The sequence below is a fragment of the Opisthorchis viverrini genome, assembly GCF_000715545.1.
Source record: "Opisthorchis viverrini unplaced genomic scaffold opera_v5_6, whole genome shotgun sequence".
NCBI classification, from domain to species: Eukaryota; Metazoa; Platyhelminthes; class Trematoda; order Opisthorchiida; family Opisthorchiidae; genus Opisthorchis; species Opisthorchis viverrini.
The window spans coordinates 2,852,223-2,868,156 of NW_008751662.1; the positions used below are offsets into that span (position 1 = coordinate 2,852,223).

Consider the following 15,934-nt stretch of genomic DNA (forward strand, 5'->3'; position numbering starts at 1 on the left):
GTGTGTTTTAATCTGAGGAACGTTCAGCTCATCCATCTGCAGACCGATGAAGTTCTCGCGAGACGTTCACAAGCAGACTGCCAGGTTCGGCGGTGATATCACCTGATCTGCAACCTATTATTGCTCCAAATATTTCGACACAGCGGTCCATCTAGCATCACAACAAAAAGGCTTATAATCCCCCAACGTGTCCTTTACTATCGGATTTTCAAACCAGTCACTTCTGCTAAATACTACGCTGAAATGGTGAAACGGTCAGGTGATTGTGAACGATTCACCGAAAACAAAAGTATACCACTCAGTTCCGCAATTCAGAAAGGTTGCACTCTGTGCTCTGACACAGCCACGTGCTACTGTTAGATCAGACTAAAACGCACAAAAGGGACCTACAATCATGTACAGACAGTTTCCCGTCAGAAACTGTCAGAATTTATGCTCGACAAATATGCGTCAGCTGGAATACCGGCCAAAAACCCTTAGCTATGGGCACAGACCAGACCAATAGCACAATAAACAGGAACACGCCGATATAACTCTTTCAGTCCCGGCGCGTTCAAAATATCCTAACATTAGAACATCTTATTAGAACAATGAGTAACATCTACCGGTATCCACAGTGACAGAAATGGGGTGCGTTTTCCGTTGCATGTGATTTCGATCAAGTCGCTCGTTAGGAAGTTTGTCCAAGTTGACGGAAACTCCAAACCGCAAAATTCTGCCTAAAGTTTTTTGTGTTTTACAGTTGTCAGTTTCGCGTTCACATTACAATGACCATATAATGGCGTAATACCATGCAACGGGATTTGTTGTACGAAGTACGCTTGGGCCGGGTGAAAAGGTGCGCCTGGAGGCATGTTTGGGGTTCTCACTCCAGCGATCTCACCTCAATTTATGTTGGTGAGTGGCAGCAATTTCTCAAGGTCGCATTAGCATCTCTCCATCATAATCTTCTCTGAACTCTAACAGGATTACGCATCGGTATGTTTTACAAAATGGCAACAACATTCAATAGATAGATAAACTAAGGTGCAAAAAATTGCCAGTGAAACAACTGGTGTTTTCTACTGTGAAATTCCTCCAGGTTAACCCGGCGGAAACGGAAAGGTTTCATGTGGTTTACGGAGGCGCCCAAAAATGATGGTACTCTGGGAACCAAAAGGAGTATGTGATCTTCTAATTGCTATAGTTGGTTCTTTTTTCAGTTGAAGGAGAGAAATTATTACCAGTCTCTAAAGTGAATGATCAGACTCATTCCCCAAAACCGATCGAGATATTCAAAAACTCATGTCGATTAAAAGAACACAAACGTTTCGCTTGGATTCGGATATGCTAATGACTTTGAATTTGCGAATCCTATGTGGCGCCGAAAGAATGAAAGCGGGAGGAAGTCTCGTGGACGTCCGTTGGAAATCATCAAGCACAGTTGTATGAGCACTGAAACCAAATTATACAATTATGCACTACTATCACCGGTCAGTTTTCTATAGTGTCACACTTCCTACACGCAACGGTCATTCAGCCGTAACACTCCTTCGGTGCCTAGCTGCCCGAAGGAAGCACGAGGGTGGTCACACTGTCAGTTTCCCAACCGTAGAGAGAAGCAGTCGAGATGCAGAGGTTGGGTTCGAACTACGAACCTTCCGGTCAGTAAATCTACCCCTTCTTGAACGCAATAGCTTACTGACATATTGGCAGTTTGGTTGTCGTGAATAACTAGTCTGTACATGTGAGGCAGGTGCATAATTTCATTTTTTGTGAATTAGGTCAAAAGTACCGCAAGTTGTTCGTCGACGATTTGCGACCGATACAGGTTAGTGTGGTCGGTATCCCACAAGCAGATGCCTTCAAAGATGAAACAGCTGCAGAAGTTTACTGGATTGCTGCCGCTGGTTGCTGGATCGATTATATATATGTATAAAGACGCGTTCGTGGAAACGATATTTCGCCAGATAACTCTGTCCTTTGCCAAATTTTTTGATGATCCAAAACCGGAATTGCTGCTCAAACTCGTGAAGTCTGCTTCCGTATGGGAGTTACAGACTTCCTTGAATTAGACATCTTGCAATAAAGCTCAAGGACATACGTTTTTCTGATGTGCCTAACTGCAGAAAGCTTTATGATTTGTGCACCACATACTTCTTACCGCTCAATATTTACTGAACTTCTCGCAGTACCATTGTTTTCGTACGCATACTGATCAACGATCTGTAGTAGAACTGGGATATCCTACAAAGATCCTATTTTCAGGAAATGAGTTCAATATGCCCAATATAGAAAATCGAAAGGATATCAGTTGAAAATGGGATTCAGCATACTGGTTACTTTGCACCATCTTCCGGTGCAAAACAGAGTAGTTTAGGGTTGCTATCTGACTACTGGGCCATCCTATTCATGGTGTATCGACCTCCTAACATGAAAAAGCGGTTGCATCAAATGTGTCACTTAAAGGAGCGAATTACTTTTCGCTACTAATTGTAATTGAGTAGCACAAAGTCTGAAGCAAAAATCGTTTAGATTGATGTGTGCCGTGCTGCGGTATTAAATTTGAACCCAACCGATGAGCAGCCTATCACACCAATCCGATGAGCTCTAATTTGGATGAAGCACACAGTACATTGCTCTGCGAAGACGGACCACTTCTGGTTGGCAAGTATCGCCCGTATATTTTTAATCTCACGACTTGTTAACTACCAGGAGATTGATTAGTTTGTACTTTGGGGTTATTTGCTCCTGCAGGAGGATGAGCTGGCTTCAAGAGTATCCCGGGTCACTTCTGCCCATGCAGCTCAATCGGCAGAAAGTTTTGATCACAACGTTTTTGAGTTTTTCCTCCACTGTGTGCCTCTGTGGGACGCCGGAAGACCCAGTGGTTCAACATAGTTCTTGAGTGTAGAAGTCAGGTTTTCGATTGCCCTCCGGTGCGACAGCGGCATTTTGAGCAGACCAGAGTTGACAGGGGGCTTGGAACAGATCGGAGTCTGGTTTACTGAGAGCATGTCCCAGGCAATGTATTCTTTGTCGCTGGATTAGTTTGGAGAGGCGTCTCATCGTTGGATACCCTGTAGTTCCAAAGTGCTTTGAGTTTGTTTCCTACGCACCGGTGGCTTCCCAATATAGACAGTTCGGAAAGACCAAATCTCAAAAGCTTATGTTAATACCGATCGAGAAATTGCAGTGTACGAGATAAGGTTCCTTTGGAAGCTTATTTCTGGGCGGTTTCGTGGGGTTTTTTGAAGCCGCGTAAGTGTCATCTTGAAGTTGTTGATGCGGCCAACTGCCAGACATCTCAAGATGAACAGATTAGTGGCATAAGTCGAAGGATGTACAACGACCTTCCAGATACGGATAAACTCATCTTCTCGAAGATCACTGACTTTCATAAGAGTTGAACTCAGTTGACTCTTCATCGAAAAGCTTGGAGATAGTGATCCTTCACCAGCACCATCAGATTCACTACGGGCGATTTTCTCGGTTGACCAATGGGTGCATAGCAAGTCGACAAAAAATTATTTGTTGTCAAAACAGCCACCGACCCCTTGCTGCGCTCCACTGCGCATCCTAACAACGCACTAATGATGTCACCTTGATTATGATGAAACTAGCAAGTCGACAAAAAATTATTTGTTGTCAAAACAGCCACCGACCCCTTGCTGCGCTCCACTGCGCATCCTAACAACGCACTAATGATGTCACCTTGATTGATGATGAAACGTTTGCAATCGAATTCCCAGCTCAGTGAACCAAACCATCGACCATCCTTGGTACCTTAGCCAGCAACATCCTACTCAATAGCAAATGCCATAATGACTCTGTCATTCAGGATTATAACAAAAAAGCCAGTTGGAATTATGGAGTCTCCTGTACAAAACTATAGATTTTCCACACTTATAAAGCCTGTCCTGACAGTTTCTGTTAAACCGAAACCCCTGTTTGTTCCATCGATATCTCACCGCTGAGGAAATTTTTGATTATTCAAAAGTAGCCCAGTATACGAGGAAGGACAATTGATTACTTAATCACCTCTGTTTAGGTCTTTAATCGTGAATCCGTTTGACACTCAGTTGGAATGCAAGAGTTGTCATAAACCCTATCATCAGTGGAACACATCACCACCGAGAAGGCTTCCTCAAGTTCATTGTCTGTTCCATCTTATTATTCTACACATTACCCTTTTCCCATACATCGTAACACATGCCGAGAAACTTAGGATTTTTCTACGACCAGAGTAAATATGGTCTCCGGGATGCTTTTGGCAGCCAAATACTAGTATATTTCAGGACGCAGGATTTCACGCCATTCAAGGAAAGCGATTTCACGAATGTTTTAGCAACTTTCCGTTTCCGCTTGTCGGCCAGCGTTTCGAGAGCTTCCATGATGGGACAACTCAGAGAAGCATCACCAACGGAAATTTCAGCTGTTCCCATCATTTTGAATACACGTTCCCAAAGTTCTACAAATGTTACGTTATTCTCTAAACCTCTGCATCTCATTTGTATCTTGCAACATTTACTCTGAGTTGTTTACCGCCTCTTACATTGCGACTGGATCTGCTGATCCTCTGATGTTTTCTCCAGGATATTTGAAAGAATTTTCAGTTCCTGAAACGTATTTCTAGCTGCACAGGAGCAATAATGCATATTTCGCGGTCAGAATGCATGGTGCATGTTGTTTAAGGTCTTCCTGTATGCCTGAAGTCACATGTATCCTTTGTTATCCAATCCCCCACACGCATTCAAAATTGGATGTCATGTTTGTTGACTACTGCAACTTTAGTCATGATGTACCCCCCTCGGTGGTTGATTTCATGTGAGCCTACGGTCACCAGTCAGATAACATTCATGCGTAAAACTGTACTCCTACATCCCGTCTTCCTGTTTTCGGGTGTCCAGTATGTTACTCAGGCTAGTTGCAATGTATAATTTGTATTATAGGGGTCACCGTTGGAGTATGATGTTTTTTCCTCTACCTGTCTTCAAAATCACTCATGGCAGGGCATAAGTACCAATATACTCATGGACTTTAGAGTGGTCGCGGAGAATCTCGATAGGTTTATTTCTATTTGTAACCGGCCAAAGAGGGGAGCGCGAAAGGCCAGTTTACCGTGACCAGAGGTCTGACTGATTATTTCTCGGTTTTATGGTAATGTACCGAGAAAGCCATCTGAAAGTCTTCGTCCCGAATCAGAGTTAGGTAGGCTTTGGAGGAAGATCTGTGGGGTGAATTACTCATCCAAGGTGGCTAGCACGGATAATGTGTTATATGTTTTCTTCTCTCGGATGCTAGCGTGGTGTATCGTAGTTGACGATAAACTCTAATGGCAGATTAGGTTTCCTTCATATAGGTCTTTCTTTGAATGAATTAGTGTGTGCATATAGTTTGTCCAAGCAGACTTCAGAAGACGACAAAAATGTCTAGATAGTTTATTCAAAATGCATTGTGAAGCAAGAAAACTGAAGGGAACACATGCCGAATGAGAATCTACAGGATAACTTTGTTTCAAATCCCTACTGAGACGTATTCAATGCCTTCGAAGGACAAAAGTCAAGTAAACAGGCTTCCACGGTGGCGTGGACATAAATAGTGAAATTTGATGGGTTCAGAAGGGGGAGGGAACATGGTTCCTTGATGCTTGTAAACAAGCAGTGAATTAGGTACTGCCCCAACGCCAGTGTGAATTCGGATATCGACGTCTGCGATTTCGCCTATTTGATCGGACACAAGCCCCTTTCCAACACTGGAATGAGATGAAATTAAAAACTATTTTAAAGTTAATAGGCTCAGAAATACACGCGTTTTGATTAATCTTCAAGTTAGTTTGTGTTCTGCAGTTTATTTTCGAATTTTTGAAGGAAGGTTTTGTGTACTGCAAACTCTTGACGGTGTCTTCCACATTTGAACAAAGTGATCGGCTGCTGAGAACATCCGTCTAACGACCAGATTTCTAGCTCTTTTCCCAGCCCATCAATAATCTTTCACTGCCCGAAACGATTTGAGGGTACATTACTATGAAATATAACATAAAGAACCCCGTTTTTTATTACTAAGAGTACACTATAAAACTATTTTGCCCCGTATGGTTTCAGATATTGCGTACCACTTATGAGCACTCTACTTAGCTGTTTTACAACCCTAACTCCTGGTCATTTAATCCACGGAGGCGATGACTTTTGTACCTGTTTTTGTCAAATTGTTCAGATGATTATTCAGGGTTTAGATATCCACACCATCGAGTATATCCTTAGCCAGTATATCTCGTCCCAGTTCAACCGGGGTGGAAATGCTAACGTACCCTTTGCAAATTATAGTAGTCATATAAGTTATAATTTCAAGTGCACTGGCAAAGCCCTGCAAAATTTTTTCACGGTACTTAAGTTGGGTGATCCGTCATTAACACATGTAGTTCGACTGAAACCGAAAGAAGCCCGAAGTCTCATTCTTGCAGGCTGACGCCAAGAAGCCAGACCGATCACTTTTGAGGAGCAATTGTATAGTCTCGAAATGGTTGACGCAAAGGGAATTTGTGTTCAGATGGAGTCTATAACGAAGCTAGACCGGAAAACTGGAACCTTGTGGATTGGAGTAAGTCCGCTTGCTATTGTCACTGCATATGCCCATGTCCACCGCGATGATTGTTTGCTCTACCATGAGTACACCCATTTAAGGCATTCACACCCCACCCATCTTGACCGTTGGTTGGATTACTAGTGAAACGTGTAATGCCCCACTTTGGCGGATTGTACTTCCCGGTAATTCTACCAGGAAACACTGAACTCGATAACGTGCAGGATGATGAACAGAATGGCAGACGATATAATGGGAGCTGCAAAGCAAATGTTTCTGGGATTGGGATGCAAGTGCACCGTTATGTTGGATAGTGGACCAACCGAAATATACTGTGTGTAACTTGTTGGGTAAATCGATGTGACTAAGGCTCGGGAACTTCCCACAGGTAACTGAAAACCGACACAGATATCAGCTGAGTTTGAGTGGTTTGAGTGTTGTGCGATTGGTTTTACTGCTGGCGTCCAGAATTAAAACCCTGCAAGCGATAAAACTGAGTAAGTGGATCAAGGGAGTGGAGTGGCTGAGACAGAAAGAATGCAATATAGTTCGCTTAATGGAGACCGCGGACAGGTGGGAACTGTTCCGGTTTCTAGCCGCAGAACTCGTTGTCCGGAGTCTAAAGCTGACCACAAAATTTCCTCATTTCTGTTTTGTTTAAGATACCTTGTCCACACCAAATAAAACTATCTTAGCCAATATTCTTTCGAATTTGTTTTCACGGATTTGAAAACCGATAGTCAGGTTTTTCAGCTTTCCACATTCCAGTTCACCGCCAGAATGGACTTCTCCCGGTCTACCCAAGCGATAAGTCACAAACACCATGTAGAAGATCGATCACACACCCAACAGCCGAGTCCAGCATTACAATGTCTCAATCGCCGCCCGGTGCAATATATCGTCGCCATCCCATAGATCCTACTTCGCGATCACGCCATTAGGTACACTACTGCGTAGAGAAGTTGCTGATGTCACTGATCTTTGGAAAAACAAAATAGTGGCGGATTAAGCTTTGGATGCGTATTTTCTAATGTTTGGAAGCTTATAACTGGACAAAGTTAGGGAAAATTACCCCACCCCGCATGCCCCCGGCGACCATATAGAAATATTTTGGTATTTTGCACGCTGTTTGTCTAGTTAGTGTGTTCCAGTAAAGTCGTGAGCCTTCTGTGTGGTTGAGACTTTCACAAAATACCCACAGCTTCCCCACTTTCTGACACCAGTTCGTCGGTAGCTTTCTGCACAAAAGAAAAGACACTTAATCGGCCACTTGGTCCAGTGATACTATCAAAAGTAGAACTAAATCGGCCGGTGGTTTAGCTCCAAGCGTTTGCTGTAAGTTACGTGCCACCCTGTTCCAGGGAGCTTAGGTAATCGGTCCTTAAGACGCCTATAACAGTAAGTTACAGCATTTAGGCAAAATGTTTTGTCAAAAGATGTGTATACCTGCCCTGGGTAATAAGTAGCCAGGTTGCCCCCAGCTCCAGAGATCACCCGCACGCTAATGTCAGGTAATGTCAGTCAGTTCGCAAAAATGAATACACCCACTATGATGGAGGTGTCAAGACAGCTTTTCTCAACAGAACCTGTACCATTGCGTTTTTTGTCAGGTTCAGAGTTCTTCGTACTTGTCGAAGAATCGAGGATTAACCAAAGCTCGGTGGATAGGGCCCAGGGTGGATAGGAGAGAGAATGTGGATCAACCCAAAAACTATGGACTCCGTGGCAGTTCAAAAAATATCGTCCCGGCTACAGCTAAGCTCATTTATCACCAGAAGCTTAACAACATTTTGCTTTATAGCACATGGTCTTTGAATCCACTTTTCTTGAAAAAACACCATTACGTATTGTAAGGCTGTAATTTTAAGTGCTGCTAGGTAGCATTTAAACATCAGCTCCGCGACATGATATTCTGGAGTATGCAGCCTGACTTGACCTCTTTTTGGGGTTTTAAATGTTGGTGGTTAGATTCTGAGCTTACGTGACTCCCCAAGTCTACCATTCCACACCATATTCTACGACCGGTTTTTCTCGGTAGACTTGGACAAACTAAGTTAATCCCATCACAGGCCACACTCCCATTTCTTCGTGCTTTTCTCTCTCATGAAGGTCACTACGTGCGTTTTGGTGACGTGCTAACATACAACCCGAGAGAAACTCACCGCGAGCCTTTTGGTATAACGTTTGATACGGGACAGGAACACTGTGTTGGCGGTAATATTTAAGGTTTGTCGTGCCTTGTACGAGTGTGTGAGCATCAGATACCGCTTGTTAACCGTGAGTTCATCTGGACAAACGCAACGAATTGGCCACGAGTAGGTGAGGATCATCTTGTCATCGTAAGGGTGTATATCGGACTCCAAGGTCTCGAGCACATGGAACCGGAAGAACGGCTGGAAAAGGTCATTCTCACCGAACCACCAAAGCGTTTGAGATATTCGTATGACGGAGGCTGCAATGGAGTTTGTGGTGGAGATAACAGTAACTGATGGCCTCAAACTCTAATAGAAGGAAGATCTTGCTAAACGGCACCTTGGTGAAATTCCTAGTATACCTCGATAGAACTCCTCAGGCGTTTCAACAGAAACATGAAGTCATTTGATGTCAAGTTTAGGTGATCTAAGAAATGCTCAGCAGCTGTTATGAACCGTCTTAAGTGAATGCAGAAGCGTCTTTGGATTTTTGTCGACACACATTCCTGTAGGGTAAGACATACTCCAGACTCAATACGAAAGATGTAGAACATTCACCTTTAACCTTCAAATTAAGCGTCATCGTAGTAAGTGGCTGTGTGTTCAGACATCCACTGCTTACAATTTATCTGCCTAGATCAAGAAATACCATGCACTTTTAAGGCCTTATGGTCTAAAAGACTACGTTACCACCAGATTCTCAGTTGATCGAATCTTGGCTAAAGCCTTTTGTCACGCTGAATTCGTTTACAATTAACAGGAGCCACTTGCACAGGAGTACGATCTTTTGCTGAATGTAAATTGAATGGGTTGTTTTTTAGTGTGACTGGTGGCTGCTTGCGATATTTTGTAATTTTACCATGTACGGAAGTCATAAATAAAAAATTAGTTCGGTAATTGTGGAAAATTGTTTGGTCCGTTATCCGCCATCACTCACTAACCGTTCTGAAGCTCTCTTCATCACAAAGTCCCTACCAAATTAACTCCACAACCCGTTCTCAAGGAAGTCATGAATAAAACAGAAATAATTTGTCCGTAGCATTTTTTCGGTGGCTAACCGCCATGCCACCAGAGGCAAACACGAAGAGTGGCATACTGCCAGGTTGCTCAAGCCTAAACATGGGAAGTCGAGAGGCAGATGTCGGGTTCGAACCACGGACCTTCCAATCAGTAAATTCGAGCACTAACCACTGAGCCATCTCGCTTTTAAGTGAATATTTGTTACCGCATGGTTTTAAAGGTTAGGCGAAAGCTGCTTTAAGTAAAGGATGGCCAAATGAAGAAGATAGCGAATAAGCATTTCAACCACCCCATTTTTACCCCAATGGATGCCTTCAGATTGATTGATAACGGTGATACGATGACACTAGACACGTCCTATTTTAAAAATAAATACCGAAAAATAGCCCATGCCGATGAACCTCCACCACTTTGTATGATAATTATCATGAACCAATCACCTACCGGCATTCGAATGTTAGCTCTGTTCTATTATGAATGGCATAAACTAAAAACCCACTTACATGAAAAAAGCTGTCACAGGGTTGGTCGAAACTGGAGTTGTGCTTGTCTATTCCGTGACGTTTTATTTCCAAAGCTTGCGGAATACTTGATTACCCATTGTTCTTCTCCGAACCCTGTCACACCCTCAAGGGCCTGTTTCTGCAGTTTCCCGTTCAGTACATTCGACCTATTTTGGCCTCACAATTACTTTAACGAAAAATATGTATTAGCAAGAAATACTGGTAACTCAGGTTCTCTGAACTAGACCAGAATGATGCAGACTTATTTTGGAAAAACGGAAGGAACTGGCGCATCGAAATGGGGATAAGGAAGGGAGTTCCTAAGGGCCTGGTGATCCAAAGCGAATTCTACAAATCGACATATGGAAACTGAAACTGCTGCGCACCCCTACGAGCGATGAAGTCAGGACCAGTCTACTGAGTGTGTGACTGTGTAACAGGCTACGCTGAGGGGCACGGTACGGAACGGAAGTGAGTCAGTCCCAAGGTCATCTAGACATCAGTCGTTTGGCAGACGGATTTATCACCAAACTCAGAGGAATGTCCACTCCAATCACAAATAATGAGGCAAGTTAAAATTGAATGATTAAATTCTGCATAAAACGCGCAACACCGCCGAATCCTTACCAAAAAGGTATTGCCACAATGTACGATCAAATATTTGCCGCCAGACCTCAGAAAACTATCGACAGCTAGCGCTTTGGTATATTAAGCATCGTCCAACTTGTGACACAAGCCAAGCGTTTTGCTGATGTACCGATTGAACAGTATGACTCTGGTAAGTTACATGTTAAGGGCAATTTATTACGAGTACACGTGACTCAATCCCCTAAAATCGATTTTTTTGTTCACGGTAACAGCACTGTATGGTCAGAAATGGAAGAGTGATTTGGATGTTCTGGAGGTTGTGATAGTTCAACTGTGTATGTGAAAACGACTGCTGCCTTCTTCCAGCCTCCCGCTGTAGTCCCCGTGTACGAAAAGCCCTATTCTTTGTTCATCCATCCAGACAGTTTTATTAACATTTAATCCAATATTTTTGCAGGATATGAAATTGGTTTCATTCTCTTGCATCTACCATTTTAAAAGGACCACTTCACTGCTCTATCAATTTGGAATTTCCTTTTTTTGCCCCCACAACCCAGACGCTGTTACTATTTTTCAGATGTACACAAGATAAGGTTTAACCAAATTTTGACCATCTATTATGATATCGGACTGATTCCGGTCTGTCAAGTAGCATTTGGTCGCTTGAGTGTTCTATTTAGCCTTTCAGAACAGTCACGTTTTGGTATAAATTTGACCAATGGGAACAAAGCAAAATAGCACCGCCCCGATAAAGTCAGAAGTTGGTCGTTTGAGCATGCGACGTTAAATTTTTGAGGATTGAGCTTTCAGTAGTTTGTGTTCTGTTTACCGGAAATTTAGCACATACTGTTCCTAATTTTTAACCCAGTTTCAGTCTTCAGATGCCCAGTTACGCATTCTGTCCTCTTTCTTGTCTTCAAGATCAACTCATGTCTGAAAAAGGAGTTCAGAAAGAGTGCCGGCTGCTCTGACATCGTGTGTACGTGTCTCAGTAATCCTATTTCAGAAACGTTGAACTCCTTTTGGGGCAGAGTTCACGTTGGTTTATGTTAATGTTCGTCTACTACATTAACTTAGCAGCAGAACCCTGAAGTCAGTTCTTTAAGTTTGAAGTTGCATTTCGGACTCCATATGCTTCTTAGCCTAAACTCATCGCCTTTCTGTATCTCTGCAAGCTGAGCGAGTTTCACCAGAAGCTGTTGATTAGTTGACTTGTGATAGCACTAATGCTGAGAACTCTTCTTGAAAAAGGTGGTGCAGTGTAAACTTTTCAGAAGAGTCAGAAAACTTTCCGGGTTGTAAATTTACCCGAAACACGAGAAATGACGCCATGTTGTCAACTAGCCAATATATGACCATCCCTTGTCCATGCTATTGGAGTCCACCGCAGATTTTTCGCAGATTTCGCTGTCGTGCAGATTGCAAAATTTTTTACTGTCACTGTGTAAGCAGTATGGGTCAGTTATTTTTTTCGAGCGGTTCGGAGCTCATGAATTTTACACATCACCCTAGTACTCAACCGTATTAGGATGCACTGATCAGGTTTTAAGCCACTAATATGGGTGCAGTAGCTGAGAGATCACATGACACCCAAGCAAGAAGAGAAACAAACAAACTGTAGTCCTCATATCTGGTCGACTGATAGTGTGGGGTTGTGCTAGCAGTTAGTGCTAGCACTTTATTCGTGACCGTATTGACACCCTAGGGTATCCAAACACTGTAAAGCCTGGTCCGAACGCAATAATCCTATGTGGAACATCTATCCACATGAACTAATGCTCAGAACCCTAAGCAATTATTGGTGCTGGCACAGACAAAACACTGGCCTCAAGTTGGAGATATCCTCCAGTGATCTGAGGCACTCGGCGAGCAAGCGTTTCGAGACGTCGGTTGACTACAGATCCTCTTCCCAGACCCTATGTCACCTAATAGCAAACAAGAAATATAAATAAAGCAGATATGCCGGACTTCTTGGCAGGTTTTAGCGCCAGCATATGCGTTGCTGGATCGTCGACAGCTTGAGCATCGTACCAACTGAAACTTGAGACAAACTTTATGCGGCACTTTGATAAAAGCCAAAGTTTCCCGCTAAAGCCAAATTGGTGTGCGAAGGGATCGTGTACAATTTGTCTTCAGGAAGAACATAACGTTGATGGAAAATTGGGGTACGTGCTTAGCTGATGAGTCATAAGAAGAATGAAAACGGTTGTGGACTGTCTTCAGATACCGTTCAACTGGTTTCCTTCAAGGATTTAACACGTTGTTTGCAAACTCTAAAAGGTTTATTAGCTCAGCGACCCATTTTTGGACCTGAATTTTACGAGGCTGCTGAAAAGGTTGTATCGCTTTACGCCGATTCTGCGGTACAACGAAGTCTTTTTTAGTTGTTTCATCAAGCAACGACGATTATTCGCATTAGTGTCCACGCACGGAATGTAGGCGGGAATTGGGCCTGGATTTTTTAACCAAGTAAAGAAGCCACTTTAGTTTTTTCGCGCATCCTCCCTAAAGAAGTATTTCATCGCTAATATTCTGTACACGTGCAAGTGGCAAACAACACAGAATCGTCATAATTTTGAAGTTTTTTTAAGGACATTTCTAATTTTTAGAGACAACTTTGGGAATAAAATAAAATTTTACTCTCGATCTCGAAGTTTGACACCGATTGACTTTGAAAAGTCTTCATATTCAAAACTGGAGATTAGACCTGGTTTGTAGTGCTTTTACTTGGCATCAAAGTGCTGTATGAGGGTCAGAATTCGTGGAAAATCTACTTTGACTTTGAAGGCACCTCCTCTTCTCCCCCATGCTAATCACTTCTAGAAATGTGTTAAGTAACCATGGACAGAAACTTGAAAAAATCAACATTTTTACATGGCTGCATCCATGCTGAACCAATCATCGAATTTCACCTGCCAACTGGTCGTCTTTGCAAACAAATCGCTCGCTGGCAGAAATTCAAAATGATGAGTAGAATCGCCGAAACGTCAAGGTACTTGCTTAATTTTTTGGTAGTACACTTGATCAACTGAACTAATCAGAACCTGGCCAAACGAATCTCTGGGGATGATTGACAGTTAAAACTACATTATGTAGACAGCACTGGAATCTGAGCGATTTTCAAACACCCATAAATGTTATTCTGGCATTTTTCCGTGGCAGGGTCCTTGTAAACTCGACTAAACGTAGGAAGCCGGACAACGGCTCGGTAAGTTAACTCTTTTGATCCAATAAACACCTAAATAGCCTCTTCACTCCATGTCACCGTTACAACCACTCTTCTATGCTGAAACATGCAACAAAGCAATTACTTCTCTCTTACCCACTGTGTATTCTCCTCTTATCCAATGATGTCGAGTGAATTCCCGAGGAAACATGGCCTCACACATTTTGCTGAGGTCACTTGGACATCCAGGGTTCACTAAAAAGAGCAAAAAATAAACTATATTTAGTCAATAAGGACGGAAAGCTTTTGCTTCAGAGTTTTCATACTAGTCCCTCAGATAATGTTTTGGACAATTCTCCCCTATTCAAAACACTGCAAAACAAACATTTGTTGAAATAAACGAAGAATTTTACTTACCTAATGTTGAGTAAAAGACCACGCCAGCTGTGATCCCTCGGGTGAGGTTCGCCCATTGTTAGAGGTAGGTCCGACGAATTTATGAGTCGATTTTTCCGGCAAAGTTTAAGTTCACTTCAGTCGAACTTATACTCCTGTCAAGCCCACTTAAGTGACTTCAGACTACACGTGTGACATGTCGGTCGCAGCTAGAGGCATTTCAACAGGAAAGACTGGAATATGGTTGGAGATACACACAAAACTAATCGTGTAGCGTATTATGTTAGGCAATATTCCATCAGATCACTGACGCCGTATTCCTGAATTTCTGGCACAGGATCGAACTGACCTCTGGAAACGATAGCGCGCCTCATGGCCAAGGATGCACACAACTGCACTACCGATGCTACCACTAGTAACCTTAATTATTCAAAGGCGTAATCATAAACATAAAATGCACGAAATATTCGTAGAATTATATGCATGAGAACAAAAGGCACAAGGGATAAGTCCAGAAAAAGTGTCATTACTGATTGGGTCTATTATGGCAGACCGTCCTATAGAGGTGGAACGAAGGTTTAATTGAAACATACTACACCACTAAAGTTCATACCAAAAAGGTGCAATAGACAATGCCCAGTGCTCCTCGGGCGCAAAAGGGAACAAACACTGCAACAATCACGACAACATTAGCAAAAACTCAAGGTATTAGGAATTGGACACCAGAGTTTCCAAAAAAATTGGGGGTTCTTTATCCAAAGCACGGAGGTCACGTTTTCTATATTCCCCCGAGTGCACTCGTCACATAAAACCCAATATGATATCAATTGATGAAGCGTAATTCCGTATTGTCACGTTGAACAAAGCTACGAATGCGCATGCATCTCTAGAAGCAATATTCTGTCGTTTCCTTGATGTTTGCTGCTTAGCTAGGAGTTAAGTTTGGTCATATGAACTTGATGTCGACAGTTTCCAACAGTTCAGCTGTTGTTTATGTCAGTAATGAACAGGGGTTGACAACTCAAACTTTTTTAAGATAACAAATAAACAGGTATTCGAGCTCTACACCAAGCAAAATCTCATCCAGGCTTTCAACGGGTTTGGATGGAAAACATTTCCAGCGCATCTGAATACTAATAATCTGAAGTGGCCGATAAAAACTGGTCACCATTGTGGGGTTGTTTAGTGACGCATAGTCTTGCCTTGCCACATTTTTTCGGTTTTTATCAAGTTGGAGTTTCGGCAGATAATTCAGTGACTCACTCTTACCTGTTTGACTGTATCAGTTGAAAAATTTAGCTTAACCTAGCACTGTCTGCGCAATTGGTCCACGGAGGACTTCACTGTGGGCAACTGACCCTAAAGGAGGAATTAACATGAATACAACCTGCGGTACAACCATAAAAGGTTTTGCAGTTTCCTGATAGAGATGTGTAAATTTTCGAACTACACCGAATAATCGAGTCGATCGTTTCGTTTGTTTTCACTGTGCATTTTGGAAGATATGG

General features: G+C 42.7%; 1 protein-coding gene across 1 annotated transcript in view; it reads right to left on the reverse strand.

Annotated features, from left to right (window-relative positions):
• Positions 1-5,456: 5,456 nt before the first annotated feature.
• T265_00643 (hypothetical protein) overlaps positions 5,457-15,934 on the reverse strand; it is a gene marked incomplete at both ends in the record, with an annotated part of 32,138 nt that continues 21,660 nt past the window's right edge. The window contains 3 exons of the mRNA XM_009164471.1: positions 5,457-5,734; positions 8,724-9,013; positions 14,187-14,285. Of these exons, the coding sequence (XP_009162735.1) occupies positions 5,648-5,734; positions 8,724-9,013; positions 14,187-14,285 (476 nt within the window). The remainder of the gene's footprint in view (positions 5,735-8,723; positions 9,014-14,186; positions 14,286-15,934) is intronic.